The sequence below is a fragment of the Urocitellus parryii genome, chromosome 2 (genome assembly GCF_045843805.1).
Source record: "Urocitellus parryii isolate mUroPar1 chromosome 2, mUroPar1.hap1, whole genome shotgun sequence".
Lineage (NCBI taxonomy): Eukaryota > Metazoa > Chordata > Mammalia > Rodentia > Sciuridae > Urocitellus > Urocitellus parryii.
This window is the reverse complement of record NC_135532.1, coordinates 100,824,494-100,850,752: the sequence shown is the minus strand read 5'-3', so window position 1 is coordinate 100,850,752 and position 26,259 is coordinate 100,824,494. Positions and strand designations below refer to the sequence as shown.

General features: G+C 35.1%; 1 protein-coding gene and 1 pseudogene across 2 annotated transcripts in view; one reads left to right on the top strand and one right to left on the bottom strand.

Moving 5' to 3' along the window:
- LOC113177265 (rho GTPase-activating protein 5-like) overlaps nucleotides 1-12,301 on the bottom strand; it is a 38,247-nt pseudogene extending 25,946 nt beyond the window's left edge.
- Nucleotides 1-26,259, top strand: part of Stag1 (STAG1 cohesin complex component) — a 372,311-nt gene that overhangs the window by 86,694 nt on the left and 259,358 nt on the right. The window contains exon 2 of one of the 2 annotated variants that reach the window (XM_077795277.1): nucleotides 22,710-22,820. The exons of the other annotated variant lie outside the window; for it this stretch is intronic. Within the exon in view, the coding sequence (XP_077651403.1) occupies nucleotides 22,792-22,820 (29 nt within the window). The 5' untranslated portion in view covers nucleotides 22,710-22,791. The remainder of the gene's footprint in view (nucleotides 1-22,709; nucleotides 22,821-26,259) is intronic. 2 annotated transcript variants of the gene reach the window in all.

Here is a 26,259-nt window from a genome sequence, read left to right as displayed (position 1 = left end):
TATAGTGAAGTGGTAAAAATTGTGCTTAGGTATGTTAGCTTGAATCCTAGCTCTCTCTCTCTATTTTTAAGTATTTTTTTTAGTTGTTGATATACCTTTATGCATTTATATTTGGTGCTGAGAATCAAATCCAGTGCCTCACACATGCCAGGCAAGTGTGCTTCTGCTGAGCTCTAGCCCTAGCCTTTTAGTAACTGTAGTACTCTGGGTTTCATCATCTAGTGCCTCAATTTTATGATTTTGTAAAATGGGATTAAGAGTAGTTCCTTCTCTTGAGAGGAGTAGGCAAATGCTTATTTTTAAGCCCCCCCCCCCCCCGCATTGAATTTGGATCTACTAGGCAGGTGTTCTACCACTGATGTACATTCTCAGCCTATTGTGAGGATTGGATTAGTTTTATGTGTATATTGTTTAGAACAATGCCTGTCACACACTATATGCTATAAAAATGCGTTAATACCAAATTTTAAAAAATTCAACCAGAATTTTAAATGAATTGATACATTTCTGGAAAAATCACATCTTAAGGTAGCTCATCCAAAAGCATGAAATAGCTCTCTGTTGATCAAAACTTTCATGTATTTTTAACAGAATAAGAATTTTCTTCTTCCTAGTATTCATTATTCTTGATCACTAGTTCTTAGCCAGAGTTCATTTTGCTGCAGTGTGGAATGTTTGAAAATGACTAGAGATACTTTTGGTTGTCTCTTCTGTTACTTGTTCCTGCCATCATGGTTTAACATGTCTTGATAGTACTATCATAATAACATTGTAATTGCTTTCCTTGTATCAAGACTTTAAAACCTTTATTCTTTCCTACATCTTGCCTAAAATAAATTTTTATAAAATATGACTTCACTGTACAAAATTAAGTTGTAAGTTCCTTGGATAGACATTGAAGACTTTTAGAAACAAATTTGAGTAGGTTCTGGGAGGCGTTAATATGTAGTATATGTATCTGTAAGTTTTTAATAATTGTCTGATAAGATATATTTGGGTCCATACAACTGGGGGAAAAACACAGTTCTTTCATATATATATATATAATATTTTATTAATTATAGTAAGTATAGAGAAGCAAGAAATGGGAAAGTTGAAAGGAATAATTTCACTGTTCAGACAAAATGATTAGTGTCTTTCTCCTCCTCCCCCTTTTTTTCTGGGGGGGGGTTACTGTATATTAAACCCACAGTGCTTTACCGTTTAGCTACATCCCCAGGCCTTTTTTATTTTGAGACAGTCTGGCTAAGTTACCTGGGCTGGCCTTCTATCTCAGACTTATGAGTTGCTGCAATTACAGGCATGCACCACCATGCCTGGCTGTTAGTCAACATCCTCCCCTAGGTTGGTTTGTTGGGTGTTTTATTTTTGCATTATAGTTATACATATTGGTAGAATTTACATAACATAACAATATAATATTTACATAACAATATAGTTCTGCTAATCTCATTCCCAGGTATTTCCCCTTTCCTTCCATCTTCACTTCCCTAGGTCCGTTTTCTCTATCTGCTGATCTCCCTTTGAGTTTCATGAGGGGGACCCCCACCTTCTCCTTTTTTCTCTCTAGCATTAACATGCAGGAGAAAAACATACAATCCTTGACTTTGAGTTTGGCTTATTTCCCTTAACATGATGTTCTCAAGTTCCATCCATTTTCTTGCAAATGACATAATTTTATTTTTATTTATGGCTGAGTAAAAACTCCATTGTGTATATAATATCACCTTTTGTTTTTCATCATTTAACAGGCATGATGATTCCATACTTTGGCTTTTGTGAATTGTGCTATAAACACAGGTATGAATGTATTGCTATAGTATGATGGCTTTAATTCTTTAGGATGAATACCAAGGAGTGGTATAGTTTGGTCATGTGGTGGTTTCCATGCATAGTCTTTTGAGTACTCTCCGAACTGATTTCCATAGTGGTTTTACTAATTAGCAATCCTATCAACAGCCCATCCTTTCCAACATTTATTATTTGTTTGTAGTCTTGATGGCTGCCATTCTCACTGGAGTTTGATATCTCAGTTTAGATTTGATTTGCATTTCTCCAATTGCTAATTATGTGAACTTTTTTTCTCATATGTTTATTGGCCATTTGTATTCTTCTTTTGGGAAGTATGTGTTTAGTTCATTTTATCCATTTATTAGTTGAGTTTTTTTTGGGGGGGGTGTTAAGTTTTTTGAGTTTTTGTTTTGGGGGTGGGGTACTAGGGATTGAACTCAGGGCACTCAACTACTGAGCCACATCCCTAGTCCTATTTTGTATTTTATTTAGAGACAGGATCTTACTGAGGTGCTTAATGCCTCATCTTTGCTGAGGCTGGCTTTGAACTGGTGATCCTCCTGCCTCAGCCTCCAGAGCAACTAGAATTACAGGTGTGTGTCATGGGGCCAGGCTAAATTTTTTGAGTTCTTTACCTGTTCTGAATATTAATCCACTGTCAGAAGGCTAGCTAACGAAACTTTTCTTTCATTCTATAGGTTCTTTCTTTATATTTTTAATTGTTTCCTTTACTGTGTAGAAACTTTGTAATTTGATGCCATCCTATTTATTAACTCCTGGTGCTATTATCTGAGTTTTAGGGGTTCTATTGAGAGAGTTGATGTCTAAGCCAATGTGTTGGAGTGTTGTCCCTGTTATTTTTTAATATGTTTTTAGTTGTAGATGGACACAATATCTTTATGTATTTTTTTTAATGTGGTGCTGAGGATCGAACTCAGTGCTTCACTCATATGAGGCAGGTACTCTACCACTGAGCTACAGCCCAGCCCTGTCGTTGTCCCTTTGTTTTCTTCTAGGAGTAACATAATTTTTGGTCTGATTTCTAGATCTTATCCATTTTGAGTTGACATTTTGTGTGGGTTTGTCTCTGTATCTTCTGTTCTAAACCATTGGTATATGTGTCTGAATTCATATCAGTACCATGCAGTTTGAGTTGCCATATCCCTGAAGTATAATTTGAAGTCAGGTTTTGTGATCCTTCCAGCATTATTATTATTATTTTTTATCTTATAATTGCCATGGCTATTCTGGGTGTTTTATTCTTCCAAGTGAATTTTAGGACTGTTTTTTCTAGTTCTGTGAAGAATGTCATTGATACTTGGATGAGGATCGTTGATTGGTTTTCATAGTATAGCCGTTTTAACAATATTGATTCTGCCTAAGAACTTGGGGGTGGGGTGGAGGTTTCCATCTTTTTGTATATTTTTCAATTTCCTTTCTCGGTATTGTGTAGTTTTTGTTGTAGGGGTCTTTCATTTCCGTGGTTAGATTTATTCCGAAGTATTTTATTTATTTTTTGGGCTATTGTGTGTGAATGGGATTGTTTTCCTGATTTCTTTTTTAGCAGATTTTCATTATTATTCTATTAGAAGAAAGCCATTATTTTTTTGTATATTGATTTTATAACCACCTACTTTGTTAAATTTGTTAAGTAACTCCAGCAGTCTTCTCATGGAGCTTTTGTATCTTCTAAGTTTGGGATCATATCATCTGCAAACCGTGATCATTTGACTTCTTCCTTTCCTATTTTTATCCTTTATATTTTCTTCTCTTGCATAAATGCTTTAGCTAGAATTTCTAGTATTGTATGGAATAGAAGTGGTGAGAGTGTATATTCTTGTCTGATTTCAGATTTTATTCTATTTTATTTCATTTTTATTTTTTTGGTACAGGGGATTTAAAAGGGGTACTTTACCACTGAGGTACATCCCCAGCCCTTTTTATTTTGAGACAGGGTCTTGGTAATTTTGGGGGATGGTGGGGCGGGTACCTGTATTAAACTTAGGGGCACTTGACCACTGAGCCACATCTCCGACCTTATTTTATATTTTATTTAGAGACAGGGTCTCACTGAATTGCTTAGTTCCTTGCTTTTGTTGAGGCTGGCTTTGAACTCATCACAATCCTCTTGCCTCAGTCTCCTGAGATGCTGGGATTTCTGGCCTCAATAAATTGCTGAGGCTAGTCTCGAACTTGAGATCCTCCTGGTTGGCCTCCCAACTCACTGGGATTATAGGCATTTGCCACTGTGCCCAGCTGGTTCCAGATTTTAAAGGAAATGCTTTCATTTATTTTCCATTCACTATCATGTTGGCTTTGTTTTGTTATATATACCCTATATGATGTTCAGGTAGATTCTTTCTATCCCTAGTTTCTTTAGTGTTTTTAGCATGAGTAGGTAATGAGTTTTGTTAAAGACCTTTTCAGCATTTATTGAGATGACGTATGTGTTTTATATCCTTAACTGTATTTATGTGATGAATTTCATGTATTGATTTGTATATGTTAGAACTTTTCATGCATCCCTGGGGAAAAAGTCAACTTGATCATGTTGTATAGTCTTCTTAATATTTTGTTGAATATGATTTATTGAATATAATTTGCTAATATTTTATTAAGATTTTTGCATCTAAGTTTATCAGGGATATTGATGTCTAATTTTCTTTCCTTGATGTGGCCTTACGTAATTTTGATGTGAGTGTAATACTGACTTCATAGAATGAATTTTGAAGTGTTCCATCCCTTTCTATTTCATGAAATAATTTTGAAGAGCATTGGCATCAGTTCTTCTTTATAGGTCTGGTAGAATTCAGCTGAGAATCCATCTGGTTCTGGGCTTTTCTTCGTTGGATGATATTTATTATTGCTTCTATCTCCTTATTAGTTATTGGTCTGTTTGTTTTGTGTGTCCTCTTGTTTCAATTTGGGCAGGTTGTATTAGAAATGTATGCATTTCTTCTAGGTTTTTCAAATTATTAAAATGTAAGTTTTCAGAATAGTCCCTAATGATCCTCTGGATTTCTGGGGTGATTTCTTCTTTCTCATATCTAACATGACATTAATTCTCATGTCTTCTTTCTTTCTTTTTGTTAGTTTGTCTTCTGGCATATCAATCTGGTTTGTCTTTTCAAAGAACCACTTGTTTTATTAATCTTTCGTAGACCCCTCCCCTCAACTTTATTGATTTTTGGCTCTGACCTTAATTATTTCCTTCCTTATTGGTTTTGGAATTGTTTGGTTCTTGTTTTTGAAGGATCTTGAGGTATATCATTGAGTTCTTTGAGATCTTTTTTTCTTTTCTTTTTAAAAATGATTTATTTTTTTAGCTCTCTGATTTTCTTTTGTAGACACTCATGGTTATAAACTTTCCTCTTAGAACCATCTCCATAGTGTCCCAGAGGTTCTGGTATGTTGTATCACTATTCACATATGATTCTAAGGATTTTTAAATTTTTTGATTTCTTCTTTACTCATTTAGCCTTAAGAAGTGTATTGTTCAATTTTCATATGTTTATATAGTTTCTGTGGATTTTTTAGGGGGTATTTTTTATTGCATTATGTCTTATAAATAATTATATCATTGTGTGTGTGTGTGTGTGTGTGTGTGTGTGTGTGTGTGTTTGGTAGAATTGCTTTGTGGCCTAAGATATTGTCTATTTTGGAGAGGGTTTGATGAGCCACTGAGAAAAAAGCATATTCAGCTGTTGTTGGGTACATATCTATAGGTATCTGTTATATTCATTAGATTTATAAAATTTTGAGGTCCAAAGAGTTATGACTTGATGACCTATTTATTAGACAGATGTATTGAAATCACCCAGAATTATTGTACTGGAGTTAGTCTAATCAAGTAGGGTCTGTTTTAATTAGGTACACTAGCATAAACATTTACTATCGTCACATCTTTTTGTTGGATTGTTCTCTTTACCTGTATGAAGTGACCTTCTTTGTCTCTTCTGATTAATTTTAGCTTGTTGTCTTCTTTGCTGGATACGAGAGTAACTACTCCTGCCTTTTTGGGGGCTTCATTTAGATGGAGTATCAATTTCCAGCCTTTCAGCCTGTTGCTTTCTTTGCCTGAAAGGTGAATCTCTTGCAGACCACAAATTGTTGGGGCTTGGTTTGTAGTATTAAAAAGCTCAATCAGCTTAAGTCTTAATTTGTGAGTTGAGACTATTTACATTTAATGTTATTACAAACAAATATTTATTAATTCCTGCCATTTTGATTTTTTTCGAATATGTAATTTGATCTGGTTTCTCAAACAAGATTTTCTTTTTTGAGTTCTGGGGTTTGTTTTTGATGTATTCTTTTTGATATATTTTATTAAGTATTTTCTGTACTGCCAGCTTGGGCAAAAATATTCTAAGGCTGGAGATATAGCTCAGTTGGTAGAGTGCTTGCTTCACATATAGAAGGCCATGGGTTCAATCCCCAGCACCACTACCACATTTAAAATAATATATGTATGTATATAAGTTCTACTTATTGTGGAAGGCTTTTATTTCTTGTTCAGTTCTGAAGGATAGCTTTGCTGGATATATCAATCTTGGATTGCCATTTTTTGTCCCCAGTATTTTAAATACATCATTCCAAGCCTAACTGGATTTTAGAGTTTGTGATGAGAAATCAGAAGTGATTCTGATTGCCTTGCCCCTAAGTGGGACCTGGCATTTTTCTCTTGAGGCTTTTAAAATTCTATCCTTGTTCTATATGTAAGGCGTTTTAATGTGTTGTGGAGAAGTTCTTTTTGGATCTTGTCTTTTTGGGGTTTTGAATGCATCCTGTATCTGGATGGCCTTTGCATTTTCAATTTGGAAAATTTTGTCATTTTTCTGAAGAGGTAAGCAATTCATAACCCTTCATCTCACAGCGCTAAGAGTTCTTGTATATTTTGGTCATGGGTATTTATTTTCTTTTCTTTAATACTGTCTGAATGTTCAAGTCTGGCCACTTTGTTTTTTCGCTCTGAGATTTTATCTTCAGCATGTACTATTAAAGAGATTTCCAACTGAACATTTTATTTGATTCATTGTATCTTTTATTTCCTGAATTTATTTTTTGGTTCTTTTTCAGTATCTCTTTCTTCTTCTTAAATTCATATCCTGTACTGACTTTCTCAATTCATTCAATTTTTCTCTTTCTTTTTCTCTCTCTGTCTCTCTCTCTCTGTCTCTCTCTCTCTCTCTCTCTCTCTCTCTCTCTCTCTCTCTCTCTCTTTTGGTGGTGGTGCTGGGGATTGAACCCAGGGCCTTGTGCATGCAAGGCAAGTACTCTACCAGCTGAGCTATATCTCCAGCCCCAGGTTGTTTCATTTAATGTTCTCCTGAATTCATTGTTTTTAATAATCACTTTTGAATTTTGATATTTCATGTACTTTTTATCTTTGGTGTCAGTTGCTGGTGAATTATAAACATTATGAATTATTATGTTACCTCGTTTCTTCATATTTCTTGTATTCCTGTGTTGCATTTTATATATCTGTTGGGATGAATTTCTCTTCCATTCTTAATGTGTGGACTTTTTTATGGCACAGTCTTCTCTTGTGAAAGTGTCTTAGATTGGTCTAAATAGATACCTCCTAGGTATGGTATCTACAACCTTTGTTTTAATCATCTCTGATTTTGCTCTAGAAGTGGATGTTCATGAGTAGAACCTGAAGATCTCTCTCACTGGGGGCTGGCCATTAGTTTGGGGTTTTTGTCTCTTCTGTTCTCTGTATTAAAGTATAGCTGATGTTTGATTGTGGTTAATTTGTATGTGGAGGAAGTTGCACTGCGTTTTGGCTGGATTTAATTCAGCAGCAGAGTCATTACCTTGTGAACTTGAAATGTCCCTGTGGATTTACAGCACATCACTGAAAAGGGGGAATTAAACAACAGCAATTACCAAAGCAAACAATATATAACATTAAAATAAATAATTAGTGCCTACTAGGACATCTACAACAGTAATTACCACAAAAACAGGAAATGTGGGATCAGAAATTGCCAATAGCAAAAATAATAAATAAGGGTGAACTAGATCTCATGTTAAAATAGACAACAGGTGTCGACTATGTTATCCATAGTACTGGTACTGCAATCAGGTGAATGTTGGGGGCAGGAGTTATATAAGCTAAATAGTTCTAAAAGCTTGTAAAAATAAAGTTTATTAAGACAAAAGACAATGTGACAGGAAAATAGAAGAAAGTTTACAGTGGTTCAAAATGTGAATAGAGAATGCAGAAGAGATGGAACAAGTAATGGTTATAAAGAGGAGGAGAGAAAAAACAAAGAACAATAGGATTTGGCTGTTAGCAGGACTTATGTTTTTTTAAATTATTTTTTATTAGTTTTAATTAGTTATACATGACAGTACAATGACTTTGATATATCATACATTTGAATCAGATGGGATATGATTTCTCATTTTTCTGAGTGTACAGTAGAATGAAACAGGCATTATTATTACTGTGTGTATGTGACTGCATGACCAATATGATTCTACAACCGGTACAAGCAGGACTTAGTTAACAGGAAAAAGAGAAACAAACAAAAACAATAAACCTCAAACCCCAACCCTCAAAAGATGAGAAAAGAAAAAGTGACCATTTTTAAAACAATTCTAATCATGAGAAAAAAAGAGAACCAATCAACACAGCAAAAACATGGATCCCCCTCTCCCCAGGAATAAAGATTCTTGATGAAATAATGGAAGAATTATCTCTAATGAGGAGGTAAAACAGTTAGCAAGGATAGATGATCACTGCCTTTGTCTCACTGTCCTTTAAGATTTTTCTTGGGCTATGTACTGATGGAGAGCAAGTCATGGAGGTTGTTAATCCCTACCCCTTTTTGTATTGTTTCCTTGAGCTTCCTGCTCGTCAGGCCTAAAACCGAAGCTGGTTGAAATGAACTTTAGCTTCCCTTCTTTTTTTTTTTTTAAGGTTACAGACAGGCTGGTTTGTTTATTTATTTATTTATTTATTTATTTATTTATTTATTTTTAGAGAGAAAGAATTTTTTAAGTATTTTTTAAGTATTTTTAAGTATTTATTTTTCAGTTTTTGGCCGCACACATACCAGGCGAGCGTGCTACCGCTTGAGCCACATCCCCAGCCCTAGCTTCCCTTCTGATACCCCAGTATAAGGTTAGGATGAAATGGGAGATACTGTTGATTGGAGTTTTGTCCAGAGACAACAGATCTGTGCACTCCCAGGATGGTGCTGCTGCAGAGTTCTGGTGGCTGGGGCTTAGACCTAGGGACTTTGATGGGTGATATCTAGTCTGGAGAAGTTAGAGCCACACTCTCTTAGATCCCAACATGTGCTTGGAATTTGGATATCTCAGGAGCCTCCTGAGGATACTACTCATGGAGCTAAGGGAGCCAACCTTCCCCCACACAATCTGATGCCTCCAAATATGGTCATCTCAGGCTTAGTCTCTTGAGTATATCCGCACCTACCCCATCCAGTTTTATAATCCCCTTCATCTGGTTTCCTTGTGAACTGCCAGATTCAAAGAAAAAGTAAGTTGCACCCCCCCACACACACTTTGATTCCCTTGGGTACAGTCTTCTCTGTGTCTGTTTCAATTACGTTCTGCTGAGGTTCTGCTGAATACACCGTAGGCCACATAGTACGCTCTCTCTGGGACACTGGAAATTTTTTTGCTCTCCTGGCTCCCACTATAGCAAGTATACAGAGTAAAGAAAAGAGAGACTTTCTCAGGATAGCTCTTGCCTCTGCTCTGTGATTGTCAGTTGAGAAATAAAGAGCACTTTTCAAACATCATTTCACTGTACATCCTCTGGATCAGCTAATTTCAGTTTGTTTTTCTGTTCTACAGGGTTTTTTTTCCATGCTAATAAATTTATTTCTCTATGTAATGCGCTGGTTTGCGGTTTATTAGTGTTGTTAACCCTGCCATAATTGACTTGGTTCTGATGTATTCTTTCTTGTTCTTTGTTCAGTGCACCCAAATTTCTGGGTCTATGAGACTAATTGTTCAGTACTGAATTTCACTCATTTCCCTCTTTCACTAACCTCACCGCAGTACTCCCATTGCTTGAATCCCAAGCCATGGAGCAAGTAGGAATGCAACTTTCCTCTAATCTGCCATCATGACTCTACTCTCAAGATATCAGTTCGTAGCTACAGTTTCTAAAGAGACTATTAGTAATTCCACCCCCCACTGTGATCAGAAGAACTGACAAGAACAATTAGAGGAAAAAAATTTATTTTGGGGCATATGGTTTCAGACCTCTCAGTCTATAAATGGACAGTTCTATTCCTTGGTGCCTGAGATGATGCAGAACATCATGGCAGAAGTGTGAAGTAGAGGAATACGGCTCAGGACATGATTGTCAGGAAGCAGAGGGAGGGGAGGGAGAGTAAGCTCAGCTCACAAAATATAACTCCAAAGACATGTCCCCGAAAGACCCATCTGTACCTGCCTACAGTCACCACTCATTTAATCCCCTAGTGGGGATTAATGCACTGATTTGGTTAATATTCTCATAACCCAATAATTTCACCTCTAAACCTTCTTGCATTGTGGCACACATGAGCTTTTGGGGGACATAATACCTAAAACATAACAGAGGCCATAAAAACCAAAGGTTGAATGTTTTCGCTGCTATGTGGAAGCTAAACCAAAATAAAGGGTTAGAGGAAGAAGAGAAGTTGAGTGGATTTAATAGAGTCCAACATAAAAAGGGAAACAAAAGGAAGGGAGGGTTAGGAATAGAAAAGACCGAATAAATCTAACAAAACATGAGAAAAAAAGAGAAAAGAAAACGAAGATATCTAAGTGAATCCCACCAAGGTGTTCACTCAGGAGAATGGGTTCCTAATTAGAACAAGATGTATCCCATGCTTGTATAATTTTATAAAAAATGAATTCTACTGTCATGCATAACTAAGAAGAACTAAAAAAAAAAGGAAAAAACACCCCATTCTAATAGGAATAGTGTTATGCATAGGTATCTTCGTGGTTTTAATTTGCATTCTATTATTGATTAATGATTTGGGCATCTTTTAATATGATTATTTACTATCTAAATACCTCCTTTGGTGAATGATGTCTTTTCTCTTAACAATTTTTTTTTCAGGTAGGAAAGTTTTTAATTTTAATAAAGTCCAACATACTTTTAAAAAAATACATTTGCTGCTAATGTTTTATACCTAAGTTTTAATTTTATTTTTTAGTTGTCGGTCGACCTTTATTTATTATTTATTTATATGTGGTGCTGAGAATTGAATTCAGTGCCTCGCACATGCTAGGCAAATGATCTACTGAGTCACAACTCCAGCCCTTGTATATAAGTTTTTTTTATACTTGTATTGTATTTTTTAAATACTTGTAATTATATTTTGGATGGAATTTTGATTTTCTAATATTTTAACCAGTTTTTTTAATATAAACACATAAATTTTTCAGTTTTTGTTGATTCCCTTATTTAAGACTTTATGGAATGATACTGTTTGAAGTGAACATGCAACTATTTCAGGGAGGGAATGATTTTTGAGCAAAGACTAATTTAAAGATTTTAAACTGGGAGCTTGTTTGACTAAATTATTATTTTAAATTACTGGCTGTAGGGAGGAAGGTTGAATTAAGACAAGCAAGAGAAATTGGAGACTACTGAAATACCCCGGGACAGAAGGGACCTTTTTAGGGCAGTCTGAATAATATTAGAGAAGAGATGGATTTATACTACATTTTAATGGTGAAACCAGCAGTATTTGGTGAAGTAGAAGGGGAAGTCATGGCTGATTTAAGGGTTGGAGATTTCCCACTTGGGTGACTATATGATTAAATGAGATGAAATTAGTAATTTGAAAACAAAATCCTAATCTAACTTTTTAATTAAATTAATTTGGGGAGGGCAGGGAGATAGGATACAGTTGAGAAAAGTGGCTTAGTTTCTGGTCACCACCAAGACTATAAGGCTGCATCTGAGAAAATGTGTACAGGAGTCAATAGTGAACCCAGGATCTAAAATAAAAGATTTTGGAAATCATCAAATACTTATAAATTAGCACTAAGAACCTTTATACTACTTAATTTAAAAGATGTATCACATGGTTATTGAAAGCAGTTTACTGATGCTTGAGGATTGGGGGTTACTTGGGAAGTTGAGTGTCGGGGTTTTTAGTCCTCGTTCCCTCCTGACCTGCAGGAGAGAGAGAGGGAGAACATGCCCAAGCCAGGACAAGCCAAGAAAGGAGAGGGCCAACTGACCACCAGAGGTCAGCCCTTCCTCACCAGAGGACAATCAGACGCATCAGGGAGACCAGTCAAGGCTGGAGCGCCTTTATTGAGGAAGCACACACAACTAATATAAGGCATAGGAGCTAATCAGGATAAAGATCAGCAGGGTGAGGAGAGTTCACCCATTCTACAGGCAGTAAGGGGATACATGAGCTGTCCAGGAGGACGGAAGTGTTCTGAGCTTATCCTACAGGTGGTCCGATTTTTCGTCACAACCCACCATAACGCCTTCTGGCTGATCGCCAGGCGCCATTTTAGCCATGTGGGACCCCAAGACCAGGAAGTGAGCATCAGTCTGCAAGTTAGGTTAACTTTTCTCCATCATAAGTTTATATTTCTCTGATGTGACGTGCCCTACAGTTGAGGGGAAGGGAATATTTCCCAAACTCAGGAGGCTTAGTAATTTCTGTTTTGGTTAAAAACCAAATCCATTCAAAATGAGTATTCTAATGTGATTTGCAGTTTTATTGTTAGTAGTAACAGCAGTAATTTTTTATTATGAAAAATTTCAACCAAAGTAGATGGAATTGTATAGTTTCCCCTTATGTACTTATTATGGAGTGTCCCTTAAGTACCTTTTATGGAGTTTAGCAGCTCATGAATTAATACTGTTTAATCTATACACCTTTCTTTAAGCGAAGCCACATGATTTTAGTATATATTTCTCTAAAAGAAAACTCTTTAAGAAACACCTAAACCATCAATAATAATTCCTCAATATCTTGAAATAATCAGGAAACAATTCCTGATTTTTTTTTCTCCAAAGAGTAATTTCAGTGGAAACTTGTGTATAAGTAAGATGTTTTTTTTGGTTGTTGTTGTTGTTTTTTAACTAGAGGGAATGAAAAAGGAGATGGAAGCTGCTTTTATGAAAGCAAGGAAAACAAGAGTGTGGTTCCTGTCAAGGAATAGGAAGTAACAGTCTTTATATGTTTTATCTGATAGGGACAGTTGAGTGGTTTATAGGCTTTGGGAAGGAGTAAAGAATGAAGTATTGACAAGGGGGAATGTTGCAAGAAGGATATCTTGTTTCCTGAAAGAATATTGAAGGGTAAGGAACGAGTGAGAGAGAGGGAAAAAAATTGAGCAGATAATTTCTAACTAATAACTTATTTTTATTGATTGAATTGAAGTTGGTCAAAGAAATGGGTAAGAGTAGTGAAATTTTTGAATAGTTGTTGAATAGAACCAGAGAGTGAACCATCAATAAACAAAAAGAGTGCTTAACAGTATTAAGATTCCACCTGAAATTGTTTTTTAAAAATTTTTAATTTATTTTTGCATTATAATTCTTAATACACCATTATACCATAATTTATCATATCACTGATTATATATAAGGTATGTTAACACCAAATTCACATCTTCATACATGTATTTTGTATTTTGATGAGGGTCTCCTTTCACCATCCATGATATTCACATTCTCCCTCCCTTTCCTTCCCACCCCTATTCCCTATCTAGAGTAATCTTCCTCCCTTGCTCTCCCTCCCAACTCCATCTCGAGTCACCCCTCTTTATCAGAGAAGATATTTGGCATTTGTTTTTTTGGGGGGATTGGCTAACTTCACTTAGCATAATCTTCTAATGCCATCCATTTCCCTGTAAATGCCATGATCTTATTCTTTTTTATTGCCAAGTAATATTCTATTATGTATAAATGCCACATTTTTTTTTATCCATTCATCACTGAAGGACATGTAGGTTGGCTCCACAGTTTAACTATTGTAAATTGTGCTGCTATAAACATTGATGTGGCTGTGTCCCTGTAATATGCTGTTTTTAGGTCTTTTTGGGTATAGTCCGAGAAGAGGAATAGGGGTCAAATGGGGTTCCATTTCCAGTTTTCCAAGGAATCTCCATACTGCTTTCCAAATTGGGTGCACCAATTCGAAGTCCCACCAGCAGGGTATGAGTGTACCTTTTTCCTCCCGCACCCTGGTCAGCACTTGTTGTTTGTCTTCATAATGGCTGCCACTCTTACTGGAGTGAGATGGTATTTTAGAGTAATTTAATTTGCATTGCTCTGATTGCTAGAGATGATGAGCATTTTTTCGTATATTTGTTGATTGAATGTATATTCTGAGAAGTGTCTGTTCAGGTCCTTGGCCCATTTATTGATTGGATTATTATTATTATTATTATTATTATTATTTTTGTGTGTGTGTGCTTGTTGGGCTCTTTATATACCCTAGAGATTAGAGCTCTATCTGATGTGTGAGGGGTAAACATTTGTTCCCAGGATGTAGGCTCCCTATTCACCTCACATATTATTTCTTTTGCTGAGAAAAAACTTTTTAGTTTGAATTCATCCCATTTGTTGATTCTTGGTTTTAATTCTTGTGCAATAGGCGTGTTATTAAGGAAACTGGGGCCTAGCCCCACGTGATGGAGATTAGGACCTACCTTTTCTTCTATTAGACGCAGAGTCTCTGGTTTAATTCCTAGATCCTTGATCCATTTTGAGTTAACTTTTGTGCATGGTGAGAGATAAGTTTGTAGTGGTATCAGTTTTCATGGTTCTGAGATCCCTTCTCTAACACAGCCCAATAGTCTGGGATGTAAGAAAAGTGTGGGATTATGTAAGGCTTAGACTTTACCTAATAGGACATATAGAATGAGCAGGTGTTAGTGTTGGTGAGTAAATATTCTAGGTAAACACGCGTATGTAGGCTTCCTAAGGAAATGAGACAAGGAAGGAACAATAGACAATGGCAGGAGTGAGCATTAGGCTGTGTATGTGAAATTGAGGAGCAGATATAATGGTAGTGCAGCATGAGAAAGATTGTGAATATTGGATAAATGAGTGAGATTGGTTCAAAACACCTAAAATCCAGAGGCTGTGTGAAGGTGTCTTTTGAATTGAAAAGGTATGAGAACCTTGAGACTTGGGATTAAATAGATGTTGCCCATGGTAGGAAGACATGTGGGAGGGCAGAAATCTGATGAAGATGCAGATACCTTCACTGAATGTGAGAAACAGTGATAGGTAGCCTGTAAATGAGTAAGATTAGAAAGTGGCATACACATGGAGGTGGAGAGAGCAAATGAGAGTATGGTTTGGGATAGGTAGTGTGTAACTAAGTGAACTTAGAATGTTTGAGAATGTTTTTCCTAGTTTCCAGCTATGTTCTAGGTAGTTGAGGTGTTTTTATACAATGATGTCCAAAACCTTGACCTACCCATAAAACTGAAAATATCAATGTATAAATGTAAAACAAGATAGTTTTATAAATAGGTGTTATCCAGTAGATACTGTAGAATATTTTTGAAGAAAAGATCTTGGCACTTTATTCAGTGAATGTAACATTTTAAATATTAACAGACCTAGAAATAAGGAAGAAGTGTGTGTGTGTGTGTGTGTATGCATGCCAAGAACCCCCCACTGGTCCTAAGTTGAACTTTCCCTTCTCTCTGGGAACCCCTTGGACTCTTCTTCAGAGAAATCTCTTTTCCCTATAACCAAAAAAAAAAAAAAAAAAATTACCCATGCACGGAGGGGCAGTAAAGTCCAAAGGTGGAGGCCTTTGGTCTCTTCCCAGGAATGGGAATGCCAAGAGGCACAGGGAAGTGAGGTGGGCTCTGCTCTTCACTGTTCTCTGCTGGGGTTTGAACCCAGGGTCTTGTGCACGCTAGATAAGAGCAAAAGCACTCTACCACTGAGCTATACCTTCAACCTTCGTGGAGCATTTTATCATGAGCTCCATGTACAATGCCCACCCTTATCAAAAATCAAAATAGCTGGCTGTCATGACGCATGCCTGTAATCCCAGTGACTTTGGGGGCCGAGGCAGGAAGATCCCAAGTTCAAAGCTAGCTCCATCAATTTAGCAAGGCACTGAGCAACTTAGCAAGACACTGTCTCAAAATAAAAAAGGGCTGGGGATGTGGTCAGTGGTTAAGTGCACTGGATTAAATCCACAGTTTACCTCACCACCACCCCCCAAAAGAAAAAGAAGGAAAGAAAAACACCCAAGGAATGCCTGGGGCTATCAGAAGCTAAAAGAGTGTGGTATGACTGGAGATCCTCCCATAGAGTCTTCAGAGGGAGTTTTGGCTCTACCAACACTTTGATTTTAGACTTCTAACCTTCAGAACTATGTGATAATAAATTTATGTTGTTTAAAGCCATCCAGTTCATGGTACTTTGTTATGGCAAAACTTTGGAAACTAATACAAGGGAAGAGCCTTGGATATGCAAAGTATAACATAAAATAAAAAAGAACTCTACTCCCCTTGTTGTAGACTCTGACTTTTACCATTCGTTGGTTAGTAATTTTTGCAATGAGATTGAACATGTATTGGCATTTTCAGGCATGTAAAAATATCATTGGTTGCAACAGTTGATTTGTTTTTTGTGACAAGGACTTTTGGAATTTTATTGTTTAGTATGTTCTTGTCATACTCTGTAGGATATGCAGATAGTTTTGTTTTAAGTGCAATTTAATTATAGTGATTAGTATTTGTAGTTTTGACCTGCAAGAGATAGAAATTATATTGGGTAGGGGTAAGAGTGGGGAACCTAGATAGCACTGATGCCCAAGTTTAATAAGTGAATTACCAAGAAAAGAAATGTTTCGAACCATAGGAAGAAAGTTGAAAGGTCATTTGATGAAATACATCACCAATTTTTTTTACTTCATGTTCTTGGATCTTTGAGTTGTGTTTTAGTGTATAGTGTGGGAGTTAGTTTGAGTTTTTCTTCTTTACTCCTGAAATAATTCAGTCTTTTAAAAAATGTTTTATTGGTGTATTATAATTACACGTAATAGTTGGGTTCCTTGTGACATATTCATATATGCACAGAACAGTTGGATCAATTTCATTCTCCAGTACTTTCCTTTTTTCTCCTTTTTTCTTCCCCTTCTTCCTCCTCCTGATCCCAGTCCTTTATTCCACTGGTCTCATGTCTGTTTATTTTTAATTGATACATTATAATTATACCTAAAAGTAGGAATTATTATGATATATTCACACATGCAGGAAGTATAATTTGGTCCATGTCATTTTCAAGTACCTCTTTCTCTCCCTTCCTTCCTCCTGTTCTCCCTTGCTTTGATCTCTTCCTGTACTCTACTGTTTTTTCTTCTATTTTCCTATTGGTCTTCCTTCTGTTTTCCCTGAGATACCCTTTTAAAAATTACTTTTTATAATAAAGTTGTAAAAATAGTACAGAGGTTTCCCTGTTATCCTTTATCTTCCCCAAATGCCAATATCTTATATAACCAGAGCACAATTATTAAAACCTGAAAATTAACTAACCTGATAATTCAAAATACAGACCTTATTTAAATTTTACTTCTAATAATTCATTCTTGTTAATATTCTTTTTTTCTGGTCCAGAATCCAGTGTAGGATCACATTGTGCGTAGTTGCCACATCTCTGCTCTTACCTGGGATAGTTTCTCAGGTTTTCTAAGTGTTTATGACCTTTGGCCAGTTATTTTGTAGAATGTTCTTAATTTGGTTTATCTGATTATGGTTGTGATTAAATCATGATTATGCAGTTTGGCCGTGATATCACAGAAATGGAGTTGTGCCCTTATGTATCAGAGTAGGGTACCCTTTTGGATACTTATCACTATTAGTAGTGATAACTTTTAATCACTTGGAAGGAAAGGTTCTCCATTGTAACATTACTTATTTTTCCTTTTATAATTAATGAGTATCTTGTGAGATACCTTTTTATTATGCATAAATTTCTTACTATACTTTTGATCATCAGTTTTTAGTACCCATTGATGATCCTCACCTGAAAAAGTTATTGTTGCATATCCAGTGATAATATTCACATTTATTTCATTCCTTCTATACTTTTAAAATCTGTGATAAAGAAGAATTTCCTCTTCTCCCTCGTTTATTTTTATTCAATTATCCATTTATATCTATATGGATTCTTAGTTCTCCTATTTTGCAGGTTAGAATCCATTATAGCTCAGGTTTTTCTAGGACTTCATTTTTTCTTTTTTATTTGGTACCAGGGTTTGAACCCAGGATGCTTAATCACTGAGCAACATCCCCAGGCTCCCCACCCCCGCTTTAGTGTTTTATGTTGAGACAGGGTCACGCTAAGTTACTTAGTGCCTTGATAAATTGCTGAGGCTGGCTTTGAACTTGTGATCCTCTTGCCTCAGTCTCCAGAATTTCTGGGATTACTGGTGTGTGCCACCACACCTGGCTTGATTCATTTTTTTAAAGTTATATGTAAGATTTATTAACTCATTTCTTTCACATCATGGTCTCAAAGTTTTTTTCATTTAGTGTGTCAAACAATAGGTACATTTTCTTCCCTTACAAAACTTAGTCTACTTATCACAGACTGTATTTTTTTCTGTTTTAGTGAGTTTTAAGTTCCTTAAGATTAGTTGTCATATTTTAAACATTTTGGGATAACATTATTGTCATTCGTTTGGCATTTAGCAAATTTTAACACCCCCCCCACACCCCATTGGAAGTTTACATGATGGAGGTGGCCAAAAAAAAATATGATCCTGATTTTTAATGATTGTCCCCTCCCCTTATTTGTGAGACCGTAGCTCATAGAAAATTACTTTAGAATGTTTCCTGGAGACTACAGATTTATCCCTAGTCCAGAGAATGCAAACACAGGTGTTGGGTTAAGAGAGGTTTATTACAATGTTCTTGTTTCGGCAGAATAATTAACATTATAAAGCTATTTTTGCAAATTAATCTTGTAAAACTGAGTTAATTGAAGATGAAGGTAGTGATTGTGTAGAAAGGGTGTCAATTAACCTTTTTAAAGCTTGTATTATAAATTATAAGAGAATCTTATTTAATACACTTTATTTTTGGATAACCATGTATTGTTAAATTTAGTGGGGTGTTTTTTTAGGGCCATGGTAATACGGTAGTGGTTGTTTTTGTACTTTTGAAATAATTTATATATGAAAATCTTGGTTATGCAGATTTTGGTAAGGAATTTTTTTTTGTGGTTATATTTTAAGAATACATTTTCTCAGTTTTTTTTTCCTTCGAGAATTGCTTTAACGGTAGATGTTTATTTGCTTTAGCCAAGGATATAATTTGAATGTTTATATTGTTCTGCTTATATAGTTTCTACATCTATGATAGACATATCTGTTTATTTAATAGGCGTTTCTTGATGAAACTCCTAGTTGCCAGACAATTTTCATTTGTATGAGTGTAGGTAAGTTCATTAGTAAAATATTAAAAAGCTTGTAATTTTTTTTTTTTTTTTTTTTGCTGAGGGGAGGTTAGTGGTGGTCGGGTGATGGTAGTGTTTGAATTCGGGGAAATTTAATTTTTTAAAACCACAAAACATTTTTTCTTAAAAAGCTTGTGGAAATATAAATTCAAGTAATTTTGACATTTCTGTCAGTTTTTTATTTGTATGTATTCTTTCATATTTAATGTGAGGTAATGTAGTATAAGACAAGTTGGGTTTATTTTTTTAATATTTATTTTTTAATTGTAGTTGGACACAATATCTTCATTTTATTTATTTATTTTTAAGTGGTGCTAAGGATCAAACTCAGGGCCGCACACGTTCTAGGCAAGCATTCTACCTACCGCTAAGCCAACCCCAGCTCAGGGGTTTCATTCTCAACTTATTAGCTATTTAAAAACTGATGTGTGTAATGTACTTTAAATTCAACAATTCAGTCAATAACATTTATTTTTGATCAGTCACATGGGGGATTTATAGATCAGGACAGCTCTTGATATTAAGATATTAAGATAATTAGATTAATATAAAAAGTTGAATGAGTATCTTGACTCTGTCACAAATCAGTGTATTAAATTAAATTCTTCCACTCCTTCAGCTTTGGTCTTGATTTTTTTAGTTCATGTCAGATTTTCTTCGCTTTACTTTTCATTTATAATGTTCTTTCTGTTTGTTAGATTTGTTACGTTGGATTTGACTTTTGACTTCAATCTCTCATGAAGGCCCTGGTTTGGATCTCTCCAACTAATGGTTTTACGTTTTTCCTCCTTTTCATGTAGTACACCTACCCTAGTTGGATCTCTAAAACCCAGCCCATTAACTTAGCCAAGAGGCAGTATTTTTTAGACTGGAACCAGGGGTGGAGATTGCCATAATATCACTTCCTTTTGTAGTTGTAACATTTTATTGACTTTAAGGAAAAAAATTAGTTAATTAAAATTGGTGGTTATGTAACAGTTAGAAATCATGAAAGATCTCATTTTCAATAGTATTAAATCAAACTTACTAATGAATTAGTCGTTTATTTCTCCCTTATTAATTCAAGTCAAGAGGCATGATATATCTTTCTTTTCCTCTCTCTTTTGTGGCCTTGGGGATGAAACTCAGGGTCTTGTGTGCGATAGGCAAATGCTCTACCACCAAAATGCATTCTCAGGCTATATAATTTATTTTTACATTAGCTAATTATTAAACCCCTTTCCTGTTTGCTGGGTACTAGCGCTTCAATTCCTTATGAATAGAAAGAGAAAACAGTTCTTCCAAATGTTCATAAATCTCCTAACCAGCTAGAATTGTGAATGAATCACTAACAGTATGGTAAATTGTCATGAACTCGAAGCTTCCTAAAAAATAAAGTTAATTAATTTTACAAAACAGAGTAGAATGATACAAATAAGGAATTGAATTAAATTTGTAACACTTTAATTGTAGTTGGACACAATATCTTTATTTTATTTATTTATTTTTAAGTGGTGCTAAGGATCAAACTCAGGGCCGTGCACGTGCTAGTAGGCAAGCACTCTACCTATTGCTAAGCCAACCCCAGCCCAGGGGTTTTATTCTCAACTTATTAGCTATTTAAAAACTGATACGTGTAATGTACTTTAAATTCAGCAATTCAGTCAATAACATTTATTTTTGATTAGTCACATGGGGGATTTATAGATCAGGACAGCTTATCTATTGATGTGGTGAATAACATTTATTGATTTGCGTATATTGAACCATCCTTGCATCCCAGAGATGAATCCTACTTGATCATGGTGCACAATTTTTTTGATATGTTTTGGTATTCGATTCGCCAGAATTTTATTGAGGATTTTTGCATCTAGGTTCATTAGAGATATTGGTCTGTAGTTTTCTTTCTTTGAGGTGACTTTGTCTGGTTTCGGAATCAGGGTGATGTTGGCCTCATAGAATGAATTTGGAAGAGCTCCCTCTTTTTCTCTTTCCTGAAATAACTTGAAAAGTATTGGTATTAATTCTTCTTTAAAGGTTTTGTAAAACTCCTCTGTATACCCATCCAGTCCTGGGCTTTTCTTGGTTGGTAGTCTTTTGATGGCTTCTTCTATTTCATCTATTGATACTGGTCTGTTCAAATTGTGTGTATCCTCCTGACTCAATCTGGGCAAATCATATGACTTAAGAAATTTATCGATGTCTTCACTATCTTCTATTTTATTGGAATATAGGGTTTCAAAATAATTCCTAATTATCTTCTGTTTTTCTGTAGCATCTGTTGTGATATTGCCTTTTTCATCCCGTATATTAGTAATTTGAGTTCTCTCTCTTCTTCTTCTCTTCGTTAGCATGGCTAAGGGTCTGTCGATCTTACTAATTTTTTCGAAAAACCAACTTTTAGTTTTGTCAACTTTTTCAATAGTTTCTTTTGTTTCAATTTCGTTGATTCAGTTAATAACTGTGTATGAGACAGAGTATTATACTATGAGATGATTAGGTTAGCAGTTGTATTCTGCGTCATTACCCTACCTTCATCTTTGCAGCATGGTACATGACTAACAAAGATATTCCTTGTTTTAATAAATGGGGGCATTGTGTCTATATTTGCATATCTACATGAACTCTTACACTTAAATCTACGTGAGGTCAAACATTGACTAAGGAACAAGAAATATTAAGATATCAGGACATAAATTAGCATCTATTGGATACCTTAATCTGCTGATACATTATTTACTTTTTTTAGTGACTATTTTTTAGAGCAGTTTTAAGATTTATACTAAAATTGAGCAAAAGTCTGACTGATTTCTCTTATACCCACTGACTCCATCTCAGTCTCTCCTACTATCAACATAGTTACCAAAGTGGTACCTTTGTTAGATACAACCTACATTGACATGGTATTACCATCCAAAGTCTGTAGATTTTGAATTAGAATTCACTCAGTGACATATTCTACAGGTTTTTTACAGCTATATTACATATCCATCATTACAGTATCATTCATAAAAGTTCTACTGCTCTTAAAACCCCCTGTGCTCTGCCTATTCATTTTCATTCCGGCCTGCACCATCCTGCAACCACTGATCTATTGTCTCTATAGATTTGTTTCTTCAAGAGTACTGTATAATTCAAGTCATGCAGTATGCACCCGTTTCAGATGGACTCCTTTCACTTAGTAATATTTATTTAAGATTTCTCTTCTTTTCATGGCCTGATTGTTTTTTTTCCTTTAAATACTGAGCAATATTCTGTTGTCTGTACCACCGTGTGTTTTTCTATTCACTACTAGAGAATATCTTGGTTGTTTCCAAGTTTTGGCAATTATGAATAAAGATATGGTAAACATCCTTGTGCAGGTTTCTGTGTGGATTCAACTTATTTGGGTAAATATTAAGTAGTGAGATTGCTGGAGGTACTGATTGATTGTAGTCTATTTATCTGGCACATCACTTTATTTTTAAATAATTCTTATTTTTTTTCCAATTAACAGGGTTACCTTTGTGGTTGTTTTAAAATTTTGAATTATACAGAACTTGATTCTTTTGCTGCATTGTGGAACAACCGCTCTAGCAATGATTACTTCAGAGTTACCAGTGTTACAGTAAGTATTAGAATTTTCTTTCCTGTTTTAAAAAGAAAGATGGATACAGATTCTATATTATGGGGTTCTCTTTGATGAGACACAGTAAATATGTTCTTTAATATTGAGATAGTATGTTTGAAAGTTTAAGTATTCGTGTATATACTTACCATATGCATTCATGTCCTTGCTAAGAGAATGTCAGCATGTTCTCTATATTGAACAGAAAAGATGTTCATGTCCTATATCTGGGCTCAGCAAATTATGACCCAAGAGCCAAATGCTGCCTATTTTTGTAAATTGTTATTGGATCCAGACTAACACTGGTTGTGCTTTATATAGTGTTCTTCACATACATGTTATGGCTGCTTTATACTTTAAATTATGATGATGAATATTATCTCAGAAGCTAAAAAATATTCAATCTGGCCATTTACAAGGAAAAGTGTATTATAACTTTAACCCTATATCATGCTTTTTGTACCCTCTCCCTGCTCTCCTTTAAATTTTTTAAAAGGCTCTTTTCTATCCCCTGAGATTGAAACTGTTGAGCTATTCTAATTACCTGAAGTAATGTAAGAGAGTACTATTTGATATTTTTGCTGGCATCTCCTTAGATTTGGAGGACAAATTTAGAACTGGAATTTCTTTTGGAATCTTTGGGAAATATATTAACAGTAATAGCAGATACTGTTCACTTCATAGCTATAAATCAAGGATCAATATACTTTGGCCCTATATGATAATGATGGTTTAGCTATAATGAAAGTGATGAATTTAAACATTTATCTTATTACTGGTCCTGTTAATCTATATACCTCTTTTCCAAAGGACAGCCTTCTGATTACTCTCCTGGATTTCTTTTCCCCCCTCAGTTCCAAGAAATAAAGCTTTCTAAATTCCTTAACTGGCCTAAAAGATGGTTAAAACCTTCCTTTGTTCTTTCTCTCTAATATAGAAAATAGAAGTCTTTTCTACCTACTTACTTCATGTGTCTGTACCTTGACTTGAATATAACACTGATTTTTTTTGCAGGCCCCATGGTTTTTTGTTTGTTTGTTTGCTTTTGCCTTTTGTGTTTATGCACTTCTATTCTATCTTGTCTAACTCAGGTAAGGACTCAGGTATCTACCTATGTGTGTCTCTAGCAAAGTGTTATGCCTCTAACAAAGCTCCTTTGAACCCTCAAGTTTTAGGTAGGTGTCCTTATGAGCTCCTACATTTCCATATGTTTTTTTTTCTTTCACCATGCTTAAAATAACATTCCCTCTCTCATTGTTTCTGATGCATCTCCTAAACTGTGCATTTTTGTGTCTCATTTTTTTGATATGATTTGCTCCTGGCACACACTAATATTAGACAGGCCCTCATGTTAATAACTCTTTGATAAAATATGAAACAGGTTATATTTAAACTGTGTTAGTATTTAAAGATGATGTATGGATGTTTAGTGTTATTGTGCTTTGTAACTGAAATATTTTCAGAAAAAATGTAAATCTGTAATGTCTGTGTATTTAGAGGGAATGGGTAAATGAACTCTGGTTTAGATTTGTCAACTAGAGATAAAGTTGAAAACTAATAAACATGATTTTCTGGGGATTTTGTTGATGTGTTATATATTCTATCACAGCCTTTTGTCTTGGTGACAAAATACCTGAGACAATCAACTTGTAAGGAAGATAGTTTCATTTTGGCTTATAGTTTCAGAGGTTCTAGTCCATAATCAGTTGTCCCTGTTGAGTTGGTGAGGATCATGGTGGAGAGTATGTGGTTGAGCAAACTGCTCATCTCATGGCAACCAGAAAGCAAAGAGAGAAAGGAAGTGGCTGGAGCCCCAGCATCCCCTTCAAGGGCATGCCTCCACTGCTTCCTAAAAGTTTTATCACTTCCCTGTTGTGCCAAGGGTTGGTGACCAAGTCTTTAACACATGAGCCTTTGGGGGGACATGTTTTCAAACCGTAGTACCTGCCTTCATTGTAAAGGAATAAAAACTTCAATTTCCACCATTTGTAAAGTAAAGATAATATGTGGGTATAATATTGGAAAATAGCTGTGTTCATTCATTTATATATTGTATATGATTACATTTATGCTGTGGCATCAGAGTATTAACTGTAGAGATCTGAAGACCCACAAGTCTAAAATATTAACTGTGAAGTCCTTTTAAGTTTGCTAAGTCGAAGATATTATTTATAATGTTATTTATAGTTTTAAATAGAAGATTTGCAAGCAGGGATTAACATGATATGAGAATGTTTTGGTAGTAATGTGTAGAATGGCTTGGACAGAGGGGATGATAAAAACAGGAGATTAATTGAGATCATTTTGGGGAGTGGTGATCATGGTAATTAATAATAATGGAAAGAATGAGTGATAGATTATTATACTGAGAAGGATGACTGGGGAGGACTTGTTAGCAGGAGGCACAAGAGGAAAAGTGATACCATCATGAATTTGAATAAGAGAATAATAGTGGTGATACAAGTTTGTATAGTAATTTAAAACACACTCATGCACTAAACTTTAAAAAGCAGTTAAATAATGATGTTTCCATTAGCAGAGAGAGCCAGAACTTAATCAGAATTGGCCTTAAGTTTTTTTCATTTTTAAAAATTACAATTAACGCTGGGTACACTGATGCACGCATGTAATTCCAGCAGCTTGGGAGGCTCTGAGATAAGAGGATCATGAGTTCAAAGCCAGCCTAAGCAACAGCAAGGTGCTAAACAACTTAGTAAGATCCTGTTTCTAAATAAAATACAAAATAGCGCTGGGGATGTGGCTCAGTGGTCATGGGTCCCTGAGTTCAAGCTCCAGTACCAAAAAAAAAAAAAAAAAAAAAAAAAAAACCCACACACACATAAATTATACAAATTAATAGATTTCACTGTGATATTTCCATACATGCATATATTATACATTGATAATTGTCATCCATTCTTTTTCCACCCTTTTCCTCTTCTCATTCTCACCCCCCTTCCCTCCCTATTTCCCACTTTGGATTAATTTTAGATGTATTTGGTGAGTGTGAGGTAGCTTTCAAAGAAGCACATATACAAGTTAATAATCTTGAATCAGAGATCTGAAATGTGGTCAGATCTACTGATAAGGCATCCAAGTAATTTTTATAGAAGTTATACATTAAGTGGAAGAGATATATCTACAAAGGAGAAAAGAGCAGACACTGAGAATTAAGCTTTAAGGAAGCAAAACAAGGAGAGATTAAGACTAAGAAGAACATTAGTGAAGCAGATTGAAAATAGTAGATTTTGAATTACGTTTACTATTGCTATTACTATTGTGTATCCTTCCTGCTTTTTGTAATTTTATGTAGTTCCTTAATAGAGTTAGTAATGTACAATTTAGTGAAGAGATTCTTGTTCATATGATCTATTCTTTTTCAGTGCCATGTTGGAGCCAACCTGTATTGGCTTGTGAAAGCCAAAACTTTCAGGAAATT